This window comes from Nannospalax galili, unplaced genomic scaffold, assembly GCF_000622305.1.
Source record: "Nannospalax galili isolate Female #2095 unplaced genomic scaffold, S.galili_v1.0 scaffold7, whole genome shotgun sequence".
NCBI classification, from domain to species: domain Eukaryota; kingdom Metazoa; phylum Chordata; class Mammalia; order Rodentia; family Spalacidae; genus Nannospalax; species Nannospalax galili.
In genome coordinates this window covers 9,752,226-9,769,213 of record NW_008359081.1, presented here as the reverse complement: position 1 = coordinate 9,769,213, position 16,988 = coordinate 9,752,226, and the positions used below count along the sequence as shown (strand labels likewise).

Sequence of the window (16,988 nt, the reverse complement as noted above, 5' to 3'; positions counted from 1 at the left end):
TTGAAGAGATTTTCTGCCATTGCATCTATTGAATTTTTAAATGTATTTTCGAAATAAGAAAATACTATATTTTCCAAATAAGAAAATATTCAGCCTGATATTGTCAATATTTCAGACCACAAGGGTTATCATTGAGGAAAATGGTGCCTTACTGTCCTGAAAAAGTACTTCTGCTTCCCTAAGGGCCTAATTTACAAAGCAGCAAACTGCTGGCAGGATTTGGCTGAAAATCTCATTGTCTGAATAGAGCCCTTTCATCTGACTTACTGCATTCTATCTTGAAAGTTATTTACTAGTTACTTCCTCTGGTATTTCTAGTTTCAAGGCAGAGGAGCTGAGATTCACAGAGTGTCTCTCAGCACAAAGAAGACTGAAAATAAAATGCTCAATATCCAATTTCCTAAACTTTTTCTGCCCTTGAAGACTTTCATATTTCCATTTTATTTTGTTGGAAATTGGACTATATTAAAAGTATATCAGTGTCCACTAGGTAGGTTAGTCAGGATCCAGTTGAAGAACTCACACTGAGGGACATCTGGGGATACAAAGTTGACTCGATAGGCCTTAACATATATGACAGAACGCATGAAATCTGGTGGTGGCAGCTTATGGGGTTGCAGAGAGGGAAGGAGGTCTAAATTTGATTAAGATGTAGTGCGTGATATGCACAAAAACTCAATAATATATAGTAAAAAAAAGTCAATGTCTAACATTGTATTTGTCTCCTATAATGGGAACAGCTTATTTCTATCACAAATTTTAGGCTGGAGGTGAAATAAGTCTTAGTGTAAACTGGATCATACTGCCTCTTTTACAAGGCTGAAACAATTCATTCTTAGCAGTGACACAGGTGCCACATATATATTATATCCCAGTTGGAGTATGGAGATTCTTAGAGCTTAGACAATGCCACTGCGTTGAAATTCTAATAAACAGGTGAAATTTTTAGTATTTCTTCTTAGATTGATGTTTTACTTCCAAACCAGAGACACAAGTAGCCCAGATTAACCCCACAGCTCCTCCAGATTTCATTCCTTTGCCAAACTAGAACCCGATGCTACCTTTAAGCTCCACAGAATTATTTATTTAGATGATAAATAGCTTAATGCTATTTACTTTTTTTCAACAGTAGCAGGATCCTTATAAACCTCTTCTCTCCTCCACCAGTTAATGCAGACGGAGATTTTTATCCAGTCTGAGCACTGAGACTATACTGTGGAAGACTGTGTGCTCAGCAGAAACCTCACACATGATGAATAAACAGCTCTTCTGGGGGTTTTGCTGCCGCCAGCTGGGCAGGAGTTGTTTACTGCCTGGTTTGCACATCCTGGGATAAAGTTGCTGCTAAAATAAATTGCAGTTTTGCATAATTATTGACAATCACATCTTAACAAGCAGTGTGTATCATATTCGAGTGTTCAATTTTTTTGGAATCCATTTTTAGCTAGTGTTTAATCCCAGAAAATGTTTGTGTAGTCATAGAAGGCAAATAAGGCATTTAAATAGAGTACTAATTTCCTCATTGCAGACAAAATTTACCTGAATCTTTTTAGATGGGGCTGTTACTGCTTGAGGCAATTTTCCCTCCTGAGCTATTATTACATAGATCTTTGCCAAGGGCATTTGTATGTGTGTATTTATATTATATACACTATACATACATATGTATGTATGTGTGTGTGTCTGTGTGTGAAAGTATGATTTTTTTAGTATTTTTCTCATTAGAACCTTTTGTTTCATCGATTTAAAAGACTGGGAAATGCGAAAATTGAATGTGGGCAGAAAGAACTAACATTTTGATAAACTAACGAGAAACCATACCGTGTGTCTGAGGCACTCAATAATACATGAGGACTCTCACCAGCTGTGTGACATGGCTTGTTACTAACCTCTCAGGTTTTCTCATTTCCTCATCCATCAATTGTTGCGAAGAGAGTCTAATATAATAACAGATGTACTGTTGAGTGCCTTACACGGTATGGTTACTACTTTTTCAAGTCTATATAACATTATTCTCTTGGATAGTCTCCTAAACTATGGTACCACCAGGTAATGAATAATGAACTTAACGAAAGAATCTTGACAAACTAGTGTCAGGAAAGATGATACTTTGCAAATTGTTTCTGTAAAATACTATCTTTTTTCTTGCTGGTCTTTTTGTCTTCACCTTCAATCTCTTCTTCCATTTTTCACTTTAGTATTCACGTTCCAACCCTCCATTTGTATTTTCTTGTCTTGTCTCTACCTAGTTAATCCTTGTTTCTTGCCTCAGGGTAACATCAGAGATAGGCGTGGCAATGGACTTTAACGTTTTTTGCATATGAAGATTAACTTCAACCCTTCTCCTGCATGTCAAAATAAAGTTCCTACCTTGCCAGTCACAAACTGCAACACTGAGAGGAAAAGGGGGTACTTGAAATGCCAATGTCCAAAAGTTACAAGGTTCAAAGTTCTGTGTGTTTGTGTTTCTTCATTTCTGTGGGGAGGGTGTTAAAGAAATCATTGGGGTTTTTTTTTTTTTTCTTGGAATAGCAATAATTGTTCATTGAGCCTGTTGGAAGAAGGGAAATAGGCTGGGCAGCCTAGGGCAATCGACCAAAATGGTAGTGCAAGGATGAAGGACTTCTCCTTACATTTGAATTTTTGTGTGTTCTCACATTGTCAGTCACGCATCAGGAAGAAGGTCATTCCAGATGAGTTGGTGGTTTATCATGAATTCTAGACGTCAGCAGCCACCCAGTAAATCAGAATGAGTCCTCATTGGTACAAATTCAGTCTCAGAAGCCCTGGGCTACAGCTCTTTATGACGTCATCTATCATGTCATGAGTTCTGCATCTGGGGAAATAAACCTACTAAAAACATTTTTTTTTTCATCTTTAATGGGCCCTCGCCTTCCAGATATTGGGTAAAGGCAGTTATGATCAAGCCTGAGAACCTGAGTTCCATCATTGCACAGAATTGGAGAGAACATTGTCTTCTGACTTCCGATTAGTTGTTCAGGCATATAGGTTGGGTGGGACTCTGAGGGCCCTGAATTCCAGGGAAGCTAGGCATGCTAATTCTCCATGTCTTTTAGGAAAGGGCTGTTTGGTGAAAGTTCTTCCAGGGATGTTGGTCATAACCAGCTCCCCTCCAGGTCCACCACAGCCTTTTACACTCCTTTCGGGAACCCTCAATCTATCACCAAGACAAGAGACTGCAGCAGAAACTGCAGCTGATTACTGTTTTTGAAGGGGTCTGGGGATTGAACCTAGGGTCTTAATTATGATAAACAAACACTCTCTATTATTGAACAACATCCCCAGCCAATGTTGTTCATTTTTAATAGACATTCTTGTGGGATGCAGAGATGGCTCAGCAGTTAAGAGCACTAACTGTTCTTGCAGAAGTACGTTCAGTTCCCAGCACCCACATGGCGGCTAACAACTGTAATTCCAGTTCCAGAGGATCTGATGCCTTCTTCTGACTTCCGCAGGCATTGCACAACACAGGTACACTTACATACATGCAGGCAATACACTCACACACAAAAAATAAAATAAATAAATATTTTTAAAAATAGAGATTCTTGCATGCCTTCAGTCAGACAAAAACTTTTAGATAAAGGCAATCGAAGATAAACACAGAGCGTAATATTTTGGCTACTGATTAAAGGAAGAGCTTCAACAACACATCATTTTTATTCTTTCTACTGAGTTCATTGCATGTACCATTCTGATTCTTGGGAATTGCATCTACCTCTTTGTTCCCTTACAGAGTGAGTGAGCAAGAGGCTGCTTTGGAAGAAACTCATAGATTACTGCAACAGTTCCCTCTGGACATGGAGAAGTTTCTTGACTGGCTTACAGAAGCTGAAACAACTGCCAATGTCCTACAGGATGCTACCCATAAGGAGAGGCTTCTAGAAGACTCCAAAGGAGTCAGAGAGCTGATGAAACAATGGCAAGTAAGTTGAGTTTTTTTGCTATAGCACTCTAGAGAGTCCAACTGATCCATTCTCTGCATTTGTACTTGTAATTGATAATCTGGGGACAAAAATAAAGTAGTTCTTTTATTCGGCCTGACATATTTCAGTATTTGTGCAAAGAGGAAAGAGGCAGAGGCAGAAAGAAAATTCATTTGTGATTCCATTAAACGCCGCAGTCTTCTAAAAAGCATGTATGTATTTTTTTTAACCAGAAAAATACTTAATATAGAACCTGAGGCTTGGTCAAGGAGAAACTTTGCTCAAACAGAGAAATAAGTTCAGGGTTGGTTTATTAAATTTAAAAGTTTGCCAGTTTTCAGTGTTTATTTAATATTTTACAGGGAAAGCATCTGTAAGAATTGTCTGTTTTATTTAGCATTGCTAACTGAATCAGTTTCCCTTCATTACTTTCAAATACATTCTGAAATGCTAATCTGGCATTTTGTAGTGTTACTCCTAGCATGATCTGTGAATATAAAAATTAGGTAGCTAACTTTGTTATAGTTAGTGATTGTACAATTTACAGACAATCGTTTTCTCTCGAAACAAAAATTATTGCTATATGGTTACATGTGCATAAACAATAACAGAAGTTTAGAGTAATAGTGTTTAAATGGAATTTTTGTGAGAATCATGATCCATATTTCAAGGAGATTCGGAAGGTTTAACTGTTAATAACTGATGGGATTTTCCTGAATTGTTATGCAGCTTTGCTACATATAGCTGCTTTTGTGATTTTTGCTGTTGTTTATGTATAAGAACATTACTAGTAACCCAAATATAATTTGACATCATGATAATTTGAAGAATTATTTAGACTAAGATAATTCTCTTCATATTTTAAAATTATGATAAAAATGATAAGTTGTGTTCTAGATTGAGAAATAATCTCCAAATCACAAAGTAGATAACAGGAGCAATTTAGAGCATCTTGAATTCGTCATTTTTACTCTATTATCCTACTCTGACCCTACTTGCTCCTCCACGATAAATATTAATTTTGTTTGATCCTTTGGAGGTAATCTGTTTAGAGTAGTGTCTGACTTTATCTTTGCAGAGATGCCCTCCCAGTTTGAGATATGTAGAATCTAAAAGCAATGCAAATTCAGATGTTTTTTTCTTCTGAATCTTAGATGAATAGCTAAACATTCTAGTGCAGTAACTCATTTCACTTATGCCATTTCATAAATAAAATTTGATTTCACTTTATAAATGTTTATAAAGTTACAAAATTTTAATTGGTACATGAGTTCATATTTTCCCCACAGCTGTATTTGATAGATGACACAACTTTGATTGCATGACTTTGTAAAGAAAATTACCCAGAAAATAAAGAATAACCAAGTTATCATATTAATTAATTGTCAAATATTTATTAAACTTCCTCTTAAAATAATGAATAAAGTCAGATTGAATGCAATGGTATTCATGATCTCCTGTACAATTTGTTTTTATATCTGACATAAGCATATGTAAACTACTAATCTTTAGAAATTTCAATATGCTGAATTATTAAAAGAAAAAATTTTATATTAAATTTTTAGGGATGGATGGATAAGGAATAAGCTATTCTGTGTTTTGATTTCTCATCTTCCTTTCAAAAATAATTAAAATTTATTCTGAAAACAATGTTTTAACTTATCCTATATTACTTTAACATTATACTTGTTTGGGATGTAGGGCTAGTTCAGTCATTAAAGGCTCAGGTTAACAACCAAAAATGTATACCTGTGTGTGTTTTTCATATCTATGTAAAATATTAGAATCAGAAAATGACAATTCCGAAATAAGGCAGGGACTTCTTCATCTTAGCCTCAAGGTGATGAACATATTTTTGTCACCATTACTGTTGTTATACAGCCAGAGTCTTACTGTGTAGTCTGTGCTGATCTTCTTCACCTATTCATTCATTTATTCATTCTTTCATGTGAGTGGGTACACACATATGTGTGTGCATGATGAATACAGGCATACTTGCGGAGGTTGGAGGACAACCTCCGAAGTTGGTTTCCAAGCCTTTCCACCTTGCATGAAACAGGATCTGTTTGCTACTGCTGCTTCGGATTAGCTGGCCAGGGAACCTCTCGAGATTGTTCTGTCTCTGCCTCCCATTTCCCATAGGTGTGCTTGGATTTCAAACACTTGGATTGTGGCAATGCATCTGTCTTAGTCCGTTCTAAGAATTCAAAATCAGGTTGTCAGGGTTACACAACAAGCACTGTTGCCCACTGACACCCACCCCACAACACCCCCCCCAGCACCCCTGTGATTTTCAGCTAGTGATTTTCTTCCCTCGGTCTTCAGAGTGTTGAGATTGTGTTTTCTATCAGGCTTATCTCTAAACTGTATTAATTATTAAAAGAAATATAAAGTTATCTTAGAACACCTGAAAACCTTTAACGTACCATTGTCTCCATAACTAGTACTAGCTAGATTATGTAATAGATAAATTAATAACAGTCCAAAATTATTTTTAAGCAATCTTCCTTCCCTCTCAATTAATATTGTGTTTTCTGTGGATTCCAGTTTTCTGGGGTTTTAAGTCCATTTTAAAGACAAGAATGACATTTCCAGCCAATTTTGATATTTAGTTAGATAGTTAAATGATGGTCTTTTTATGAAAGACTCAGAGATTCCATCATAAATCTATGCACTACAGAAATTAGTGATTATTGTTAATGTCACATATAAAATGATAAAACTGAATCAAGAAGTTGGGGTTTTCAAATAGAAATGGCCAGACTTGAAAGTAAGTAAAATAACCACTATAGAATGCTATACACAGTTTCAGTGTTTTGGATATATGCAAGTATTTGGGGATTTTGCTTCCAAATATGAATTTTTATTTGCACAGGAGGAATTTCCCTTAATATGTGTGAAGCAATAAAAGTGTCACAGTATATCTTTTACTTTATTTGAAGAAGATCTTAACAGTGAACTCACTGATTCATGGTATATAGCAAGCAGGGCTGTCATATATTTGTTTTATTTTTATTTATTTAATTTTTGGACTTTTTGAGACAGGGTCTCCCTGTAGCCCCAACTGGCCTGGAATGCACTATGTAGACTGAGCTGGGCTTGAACTCACAGAGATCTGCCTGCCTCTGCCTAGGATTATAAGCGTGCACCCCCACGCCCAGTAGTTGTCTTATATTTTTTTTTAAAAAAAGGAAGCCAGGTACAGTGTTCTGCTCTGCAGTTCCAGCAACTCCAAAGACAGAAGTGGGAGGGTAGTTTAAACCTATGAATTCAAGGCCAAATTGGGCAACTTAATGAGACCTGAACAAAGAAAGCAAGAAAGGAAGAAGGGAGGGAGGGAAGGAGGGAGGGAGGGAGGGAGGGAACCCAAATGCTTGTTCAAAGTGACAACTCTACAGCCGATTTTGAGTCATCCATCTATTCAACAATCAGTGCGACTTGCTTTCTACAAAGGTGACTGGATGGAGTAGAGTGTGAAGCCTTCAAAAAACTGATTTTTTTTCTGAAACTGTCAGTCAATTGTTCTGCATATGGAGACTCTGGCTCATATTATTCCTTCTTACCTTGATTATGGACCTTGGTTATCACCCACTTCATTGGATATTTAATCTTTTCAGCAGTAATCATAATTCATAATCTCTATAAACACTGCATCTGTTAAAAATTATAGCCTTGCTTAATAGAATTCTCCCAGTTTTCATTGAGATATGTTGGAATTTCCTTCTATATAAGTAAAAAAGAGTATTTTCTTTAGTGAAATCAAGGCAGAATATTATGTTTCTCTATACACTATATGATGAAGACATTGGAACTTTTAACTCTGTCCTCTTTTATACATCAGATAGATCATGAGTAGTGAAAGTTTAAGAATATATAAATTTCAATTTATCTTTGAAATGAAGACCTGTATTCATAATTGAATCAGATTCTTTTTCTGTCCAAAACATTTTCTCATTGGGCCTGAGAGAGTTGATAAAGATATTCATGGTTCAAAGTTCTGACATAAAACCCTATGTAACTAACTGAAAATTAAATGATGTTGCAGCTTTTGAAATATTTTTCACTTTGGAAAATCTTAAGTGGTACAACTGAGAGCTCATTGTAATATTAGCTTGGAAAGAAGCTGTGTGGGTGCGGGTAAAGGATTAGGACATAATTTCAACAAGAACAAAGTAAGGAGCAACTAATATTTGAAATTCCTTCATCTGTGAGCTAGTTCATGTCTCAGGCTTTCTACTTATCACTCGATCGATTGATCTATCCATCCTTCCATGCATCCACTTTTCTAACTATGTAATCAATGTACTTCTTTTAGTTAGTTTGAGTCATTTACTTTCACCTCTCAACATGCACACATTAAAAAAATTCTCTTCAGTTGTATAAAACATTTCCAGACAGAGAAGTTTAGTAACTTTGAGTTGTCCATCTAAATATAACAATATGTTAATATCTGTTTGATTTCTGCTGCATTATTGAAATTGGAAAAGTGGATTCTGAAACATTTCTGACAAGAAATCTTATCCCACTGGCTAATTCTATGGAAGAAGAAAGAATGTAATAGAGGTAGTATAATTAGTACCTTGATTAAATAGAAATATCGCATGTCTTGGGGTCTTTTAGAGAGGAAGTAATCAATGAATCTCTAATTTTAAGAAAATGAAACCTTCAGTATATATTTCCTGTTGATTAAAATTGAATTTAATTGTATTTTGATATATACCTAAGAGTATGAAAGTGAGAAATTCCGTGAGAAATTTGAAAAAGTATACAGATTTGAAAAGAGCTTTCTTTTTATTTCTCAATCTTTCAAATCCAGTGTGTATGTTTTAATTTAATTTTTTGAGAATTTTATATATGAGTATTTTATTTGTAGAATTTCCATCCCTCCCAGTTCTCCTCCAACCTCTCCCATGCCTTCCCACTCCCTCTGAATTTGTCTTCTTTTTTGATTATCATTGTTGCATATACATAAAACATTTACACATATACCTATGTAAAAATGCACTGATTCCGTTTAGAGCTGTTCATATTTTCCAGTGTTTAGGGATGCTCACTTGGGAATAGATAACCTCTCAGAGAGCTAGTCCTTGGAGAAAACTGATTCTCCCTCACCCAGCAATCATTTATTGCCTGTAGCTCTTCATCTTGAGGTGGCGCCCTGGGAAATTTCCCCCATCTACCCTGGCATGTCTAGTGATTTTTGTCCTTATGTAGATCTTGTTAGCCTACAATACTGTGGTGATCTCATTGGTGTAGCTTCCCTATCATGTGTACAATACACTAGCTACCTGCGGATGTCTTGTTCCTCTGGCTTGTACAATCTTCCCGCCCCTATTCTGTGATGTTTCTTAAGGAATTACAAAGTGACAAAAATATTTTTTTCTCTACTGTCTATGATTTCTCTGGCCATGGATATTTGCCTTTGTTTACAGTATTATGTCCACTTAGAGAGCTATTGATTACCCCACAGATAAAATTGCCATGTTACACCAATAGAGATAATTTGCTGGGGTGTTTATTGTTGTAGTTTGTAGGCTTTATGGCTGGTAAGAAGATGGATTATTTTTCTCCCATGACAGCTTCTATAATATCTTCTGATACTATGAGAGAAGAGGCTTCCAGTTGTGTTTGGGCTCAATGATGCCACATTATGTGTCTGAAATATGTCATGTCTTCAGCAATAGAGTCTTATCTTCAAGTTCACAGAAGCAATCATTTGGGGGAGTCTCTTGAACTACCCTGACCATCAACCTGAAGGGAATTTTCTCTTGCCTGCCACTGTGTTTTTTGTTATATAGCCTTCAACTACATGCATGCTACTTGTATGTGAATTTTTCAGTGATCTTATTAAACACTGCATTTCCCTTTGAAGCAAAAAGTATTCTTCACAGAGGAAAAAACCTAGTAGCATGTTAGCTCAAGAATCTAAAGGAATTTAATGGGTGGGAGATCGTTGGTAAAAGAAATAAGGTTTAAAAGATAATGTGAGGCTGAATTATGTGAAAAGTATGATAAAATTCAGAGTGGGTAGTAAGTACAGACCTATTAATATTTAATTATTTAGGGCTATATAAGGTTATTTTCATGCAAATATATACTGTATTTTAAGTGTGTCTCTCCATATCCCACTACTTCTCTTCTCGTTAGTTCCCTTCATTCCTCAGACCCATAATTTAATACTTATCAGCTTATTGCCCAACCTTAAAATACCATTTACACTCTCCTGTAGAGAGTATGCAATATTTCACACAAAAGGGGCAGGATTAATAATAAGATGTGTAACTTCCCACCAAAGGGGCAAAGTGTTGTAATCAAAGGTCTTAGTAAGGCTAAGATGGATTTCTCTGGCCCCCTTGACACCTACTTTTGCAAGTTTTGCACTTATCTATAGTATTTGGAGAATCATAGCTTAGTTTATTTTTCCATGTATATTTTATTGAATTTTTATGCATTTCACACAATACATCTTTATCATACTTAGACACCCTCCCCTGTCTACACCCCCCATAGCCCACCCACAGGATTTCACACATTCTGTCATTTATGATAAGGCCTATAAAGTCAAATTTGTGTCCCAAGTTGTCCCTCGGTGTGAGTTCATCCAGTGGAACCTGTTCAGCCTATCCAGAGTCACTCCTTTAAAGAAGATCAACTCGCCCTCACCCAGCAGTGACCAGCTGCTAATAGTTCTTTGGCCAAGGTCGGGACCTCTTGCCCATTTTCCCACTTCTATGCTGTGTTTCTGTCTGATTGAGTCAGCATGGGTCTTGTGCATGCTGTTGCCATTGCTGCAAGTTCATAGGAGCAAGTTCCCAGAAGCCTGGAATTCTCTATTTCTTTATGATCCTGCACCAACCCTTGTTCTTATAATGTTTCCACCCTCTCTTCCACAATGATCCCTGAGTCCTGGGTGGTGAGGTTTAATATAAGAGTCCTATCCAAGACATGTATTCTGCAATCTCCTCGGCTTACTTTTAAGTAAGTAAATGGAAAATCTGGATATATTTTTGCAAGACCTATTTCTGACGATAATAAATTGGAAAGACATGAAACCAGTGAAAGGTCAACAATGATATAATTATTTCTGTCACTTTGCAGCCAAGAAATTATAGTTAATGTAGAAACATTGAAGAAATGAACCAGATATGAATGATATTTGGAGGCTAAATAGTCATTATGATGTGCTCTATGGGAAGCAGAGCTGAGGAGACAGTGTGAGTGAATATGAAGTCAGTGTCTTCACAGAATTGCAGAACTCACAAGGATAAAAAAATTGCTGCAAGAGACATCAAGAATGTCAATAGTTCTGAGACATCTATAAGTAATAAAGATGAAAGCACCACCTCCCTTGAAGAAGCTGTGAATTCACTTCTAAGGTGTAGAGGAAACCTCACTTAAAGATATAATATTGAAGGTCTTCAGTGTGCAAGCCATAGAAATAAATGATATTGCACATGTATTGACATAATTATTGTTGGAATTCCCCTTTGACCCACCTAGAAATACACTTAAATACTAACAAACTATTGCTGTAGCACAGAATTCATATTTTTATATGGTTTTCAAAAAGACATTACTACAGAAACAGTCTTAATGCACAATCCTGAAAAAAGGCAAAGTGGTAACAAAACCTAGGTGTGAAACTACTGTCATGAAAGATATTAAAATATTTGAGTCATGTATCCAACCAAAAGGAAATAACAATTGAAAGTTTAGAGAAAGAGGCCTGGAAAGATTGCTCAGGGGTTAAGAGCACTGACTGCTCTTGCAGAGGACCTGGGTTTGAGTCCCAGCACCCACATGGCGGCTACAAACCGTCCTTAACTCCAGTTCCAGGGGAATCCGATGCCCTCTTCTGACTTCCATGGCATTGCATGACACGGGTGCACTCACATACATGCAGGCAATACATTCATACACATAAAATAAAAATAATAAACTTTTTTTAAAGTTTAGGCAAAGAACTTGAGGGAAAATATTCAGGACTTATGTTTTATCTATTGTTGAAAAAGGAAAACTAAATATAGACAGTATTTTTGTATGCATGATGATGAAAAAATGATTACTTCAATTTAATCCAATGTAATTTTCAGTATATCATTATAAAGGTTGAAGTATTCTGGCCATGTTACCTTGGTCTTGGTCATATGGAAACATGTTATTCGAATATATTGAACTTCTTAGAATCATCTTTTCTGAATATTGCTATTTCATTAGGACATGATTTGGAATAGTAAAAGGATGCTATAAATTGAATAATTTTGTATTTCACATGTTTAATTCTGTAACTTTATATCTACAAATCATAAGAAAAGCCCACATCAATAAGAAGACACTGTGCATTATGAAAAGTCAGTTTTGATATCCTTTAAAAATCATTGTCTTTTAATGTCTCCCAGGAATTGTGTGATAACCGTAGAAGATAATAAATATGAAAGCACTTGCAAAAAGCTTTCTTCATGTGAAAGGTCCTTATTGTTATGAATTACAATTAGGCAAGTCAAACTGTAGCTGTAAATCTAATATTGTACTCCTTATAATAATCAACGAATTAAAGTTATATTAACTAGTAATAACTTCATTTTTATAATCAACGAAGTCATTTGATTTTCATTTTCTAATTTAATTCTCACTGAAAACTTGACATAGTGTACTATTATTATTTCCATTTTCAATTAAAGAGGATGAAATTGGCAAGTGTAAGTAATTTAGCTATTCTTAGATCTTTAGAAATTGACTTATTTGTGTTTTACCCTTCCAGACTGGCATGGAAATTATGCAAAAACAAGCAAAATAAACGTCTACATTTCTGGGGTTTAAATATTACATAGGTATACAATTACTAGGATAGCTATGACAGCAGCTTTTAGTGTATTTTCTCCAGCTAGTGTGCTGTACGTTTGCTTTCATGATGAAATATCATCACACTCTTACTTTCATGAAAAACTGAAAATTTTGAGATTTGGTAACTGCTAGCTGTATGTAGAAGAGTCAAATTTTCAAATATGTTTGACCTTCTGAATTTCTGTTTATCTTGCTATCTTACACGTTACACAGACTCTGCAGTCCAAGTGAAAATCAGAATATTAAAAAGCAGGTTTTAAACCACTCATCTCAAGGGAATAGATAGGTTAGTTAACAGAAATTTCCATTCCCTACTATCGGTCTTTTACACTTTTCATTCTAGTTTCCACATCAATCTCTCAACTGAAATCCTTGCTTATGAAATCAGTTTAATTATCAAATGCAAATGTCCTTGGCAAGCCCTCAATATGCTAGAGTCCTGTTTATTTTATTACTTCTGACCATTGAACTCTACTGAAAATTTCTCACCTATTGACTTATTGCAGTGACAGATTATAGTAAACATCTTCCTACTTAATTATTCAGTTCTTACGTTTTCTTTTCCTGAGGATCTGTTAGAGGGTTTTTTTTTTCCTGTTTCTTTTTCTTAATTTCATTATCTGCTTTCAGTAGTAAATAGATAGTCCTAAATGTCAGTTACATGCTGGATGTTTTTTTCAAATAGTCTGCCCATCTCCTTTAAACCAGTGATTTGAGTAGGCTTTGCCTCTTTGCAGTATTCATCTTATATTTCTTGCTGAACCGTTTTAACCCAAATATCTCACACAAAGTGCAAACTCATTATAATGTAGATAGACCATGTTTTTATACCAAGTCTTTACCTTTTAGCTTTCTATGTAACAGTACTATCTCTCCAGGGAGATTTCATAGCGTAATCATTTCTACATCTTCTCATTATGAGTGTTGACAGGACCACTCCTGTGCCGCCCCAGTTCAGATAACCACAGCTGCTGTGAGTTCATTATTTCAATTGTTTTGATAATTTCTTTCTCCGGAGATTCCTTTTCCTCCCTCAACCTACCCATATTCTCCCTACTTCTCAAGGAAAGTCATATTGACATCTACCCTTGTTCCCTGAGCTGGAAAACATCTGCTTCCTTCTTTAATCATACAGGCTTTTCTCTCTACTGTAAAAAATGTTTTGTGTTTTTTACATCTTATTAGAAAAACTAGTAAGGACAGTGTTTAACAGTGTGAGCTTTGAAACTTGGCCGTCTGGATTTAAATGATTCTGTTTCTTACTGACCCTGGCCTTATTTCATAATTGCTCTCAGATTATGTAGCTATAAATAGTCATGAAATCTGTCCTTCCAGTTGTTTATGAAGTTGATATGAATTCATATATGTGAAGCTCATAAAAGAGTAACTGACATTTAGTTAGCACCCAATAAACATAACTAAAATGTCATTATATTTTTGATTATATTATATAGAGCAATAATATGAAATTTTATTCATATATTATTAATAAATTTTACATTGTTCATTTTACTCTAGGCCCTTTAATGGCATAATCCTCATTCGATTTGTGTGAGAAAGTACTTAATAAAATGGACAAGTAAAAAATTTACTTGAAATATTGGCTTCCATGAGTGTTGAGACTTCATTTAATTAAAAAAAACTTTGCTAATCTTCAGTAGATTTTAGTGCTTAAATGTCAATATTGACTCATTTTTTAAATGCTCTTTAAAGTCTTCACATATAAACAAACCCTAATACCCTATTCTTGAGAGTAAACATACTGAAAATTTAAAAACAGATATTTTGACTTTCATAATGACTTCCTTAGGGAAGTAAATTGGCTTACTATCATTCACTTTCAGCTACACATCAGAGACTGTGATTCCCTGAGATCTACTGTGATAAAAGTAACTTACTTTTCCTACTGTGACCAACATGGAAAATCACATCAATGTCTTATAGGTACTTTAATTAAAAACAAACTGATAATAAAACCATTAAGTGAATGCTAAGAGGCAGTATTGACAATAAAAGAGTTCAAAATATTTCAAAAATGTTTGCTAACTTTGTCTGATCTCCATCAGAACCTAGACAAGATCCATATAGTTTCAATCTTTCTTTTTCCCAAACATGTATTGGATATATCAGGAAAAGTTTGAGCACAGTAAAACTCAGAACCTTTCTTGTCACTTTCTCCTCTTTTTTTAACCTAGAATTTTTGAGTGTTAGCTGTCTTTGGGAATAGACTTTCCAGGACAAAATGGTATTTAATTATATGATGAATGGCAGTTCTTCCCTCTTCTGTCAGAAAATTTTAAAAGTGTGAATAGAAAGAGACAAAAACCGACATCAGTACTGTATTTCACAAGTATTTTAAAAACAATTTTCATCTTTTTGTTTTTCTTCTGCCTTTAATAATTCTGATAACAAAATATTTTTGGTATTAGTCAAATAATGATATTCAAAATAATTTATGTTATCAGCATGTGATTTTCATCCTACATGAGATGCATTTTCGGTTTACATGATTGTTTAAATTACATTACAATTAAATGCCAAAAAGTTCACTTTTTTCATGTTTAACGGCATCAATCTTTAAAGAAAAGTTCTTGAACAAAGGTCTGTGCATAAATCAGGCATCCCCCGTAGGGGCAAAAAAGTCATTACACCTGGATATAAAAGAGTATTATAAGAATATGAGAAGCATAAATCATTCCCCACTGAAGATCATATTAGTATAGGTGGACTAATATCTATTTCTTGATAGGGAAAAACCAACAACTTACTTTTGTTTTCTTTTGTATCTTTGAGTGCCCTTGAGAGGTCTTTTAGCATGTTGACAATTCAGTATTATAATTATAGCATATATATACATCCTGAATCCTTAGAAATGTAATCTTTACATTCTCTAAAGATTTCAGTTTTTCCCTTCTTATGTCTTTTCACCTCTAACACCTTTTAAAATACATTATTCTCTAGAAGATACAGAACACTTATTCTTTGCAGGATGCAATGTTTTACTGGCATTCATGTGCCAACCATTTTTCACCTCAATCTTTTGCTCCCTATTCAACAGTTTAATATTGAATTCGATTCAAGGCTGTGATTCCCATTAGATATTTATGAAATACTTAATCAGGCATTGCCTCAGTGATTTACTCCCTAAATCCTCTTTTCTGATCTGTTTTTACAATTGTTTCACAAATGGTTGGGAAAATGTTGTACACTGTACTCTGAAAAATCAAAATGGCAGCAGTTTTTGGAATAGTGACTACGTTCTGTCTTAGGATAGGAAACATGTCATCATTGGAATGCAGCAACCTGATTAGACAATTCTAAATATATTTTTCTCTCCATGACTCAAAAGAACTTTTTTTATATTCTTGAAATGTGTACGCCTAGTAGAAGAATGGCCTTGTTGACTGGATTCTAGAATGTTCATTTGAGATGAACTATTATTGAAAGTGGGATCTTCCACAGCAAAGTAAAGAGAATTCAAACGTTAATAAGACAGAACCGTCATTGAGGATAAATTAATAGTGGTAGGAATTAGTAGTTGAGAAAGACAGTTTAGACCTAGCAAGGAGGGAAGAGAATATAATGAAAGCTAGCACAGTACACCTTAGTCACCCAGAGAAGAAAATATCTCCTATATGCCTTAAGAGCACAATCAAAGAAGGCATTCTGGTTAGCTTCTGCTACAGAAACCAGTCCATAAAGCTTCATGGTTACTAGATTAATTACTTGTTTGCTCACAAATCTGTAATTTGAACAAGCCCAATTGGGCTTTGTGTGTTCCTGTTGATACAATCCGGGGCAGTTCAGTTATCACTAAAGTAACCACTTCCAAGGGGGCTCGGTCAACATGCCCTGCAAGCAGATGCTGTCTGTCAGGTTTTCACCTTATGGGAGGCAGTTTGAACCTCTTCAGAACAAGAACAGTCATTCTAAGGGATGAGAATTTGAAGCCGTTAGAGTCTCAAGGGCTGCTCTAGATAATAACATGATTGATTTCTACCATATTCTATTGGTGAAGCACCCACAGAGTCCATATTCAAATTTTGGGACCATGATGTGCTTTAAAATTTGATTAAAATGTTTTTATACTACAAAACTGCATTGACCTAAGAGCCCGCACTACAGTGTGAGGCCTAGCCTCAAAAAATTAAATAGCCAGTCTGACTGGGGTAAGGTGAAATCTTAAAGTGGTTTTAA

General features: G+C 35.2%; 1 protein-coding gene across 1 annotated transcript in view; it reads left to right on the top strand.

Annotated features, from left to right (window-relative positions):
- Dmd (dystrophin) overlaps positions 1–16,988 on the top strand; it is a 2,373,110-nt gene that overhangs the window by 1,828,107 nt on the left and 528,015 nt on the right. Inside the window, exon 55 of the mRNA XM_017795501.2 lies at positions 3,758–3,947. Within this exon, the coding sequence (XP_017650990.1) occupies positions 3,758–3,947 (190 nt within the window). The remainder of the gene's footprint in view (positions 1–3,757; positions 3,948–16,988) is intronic.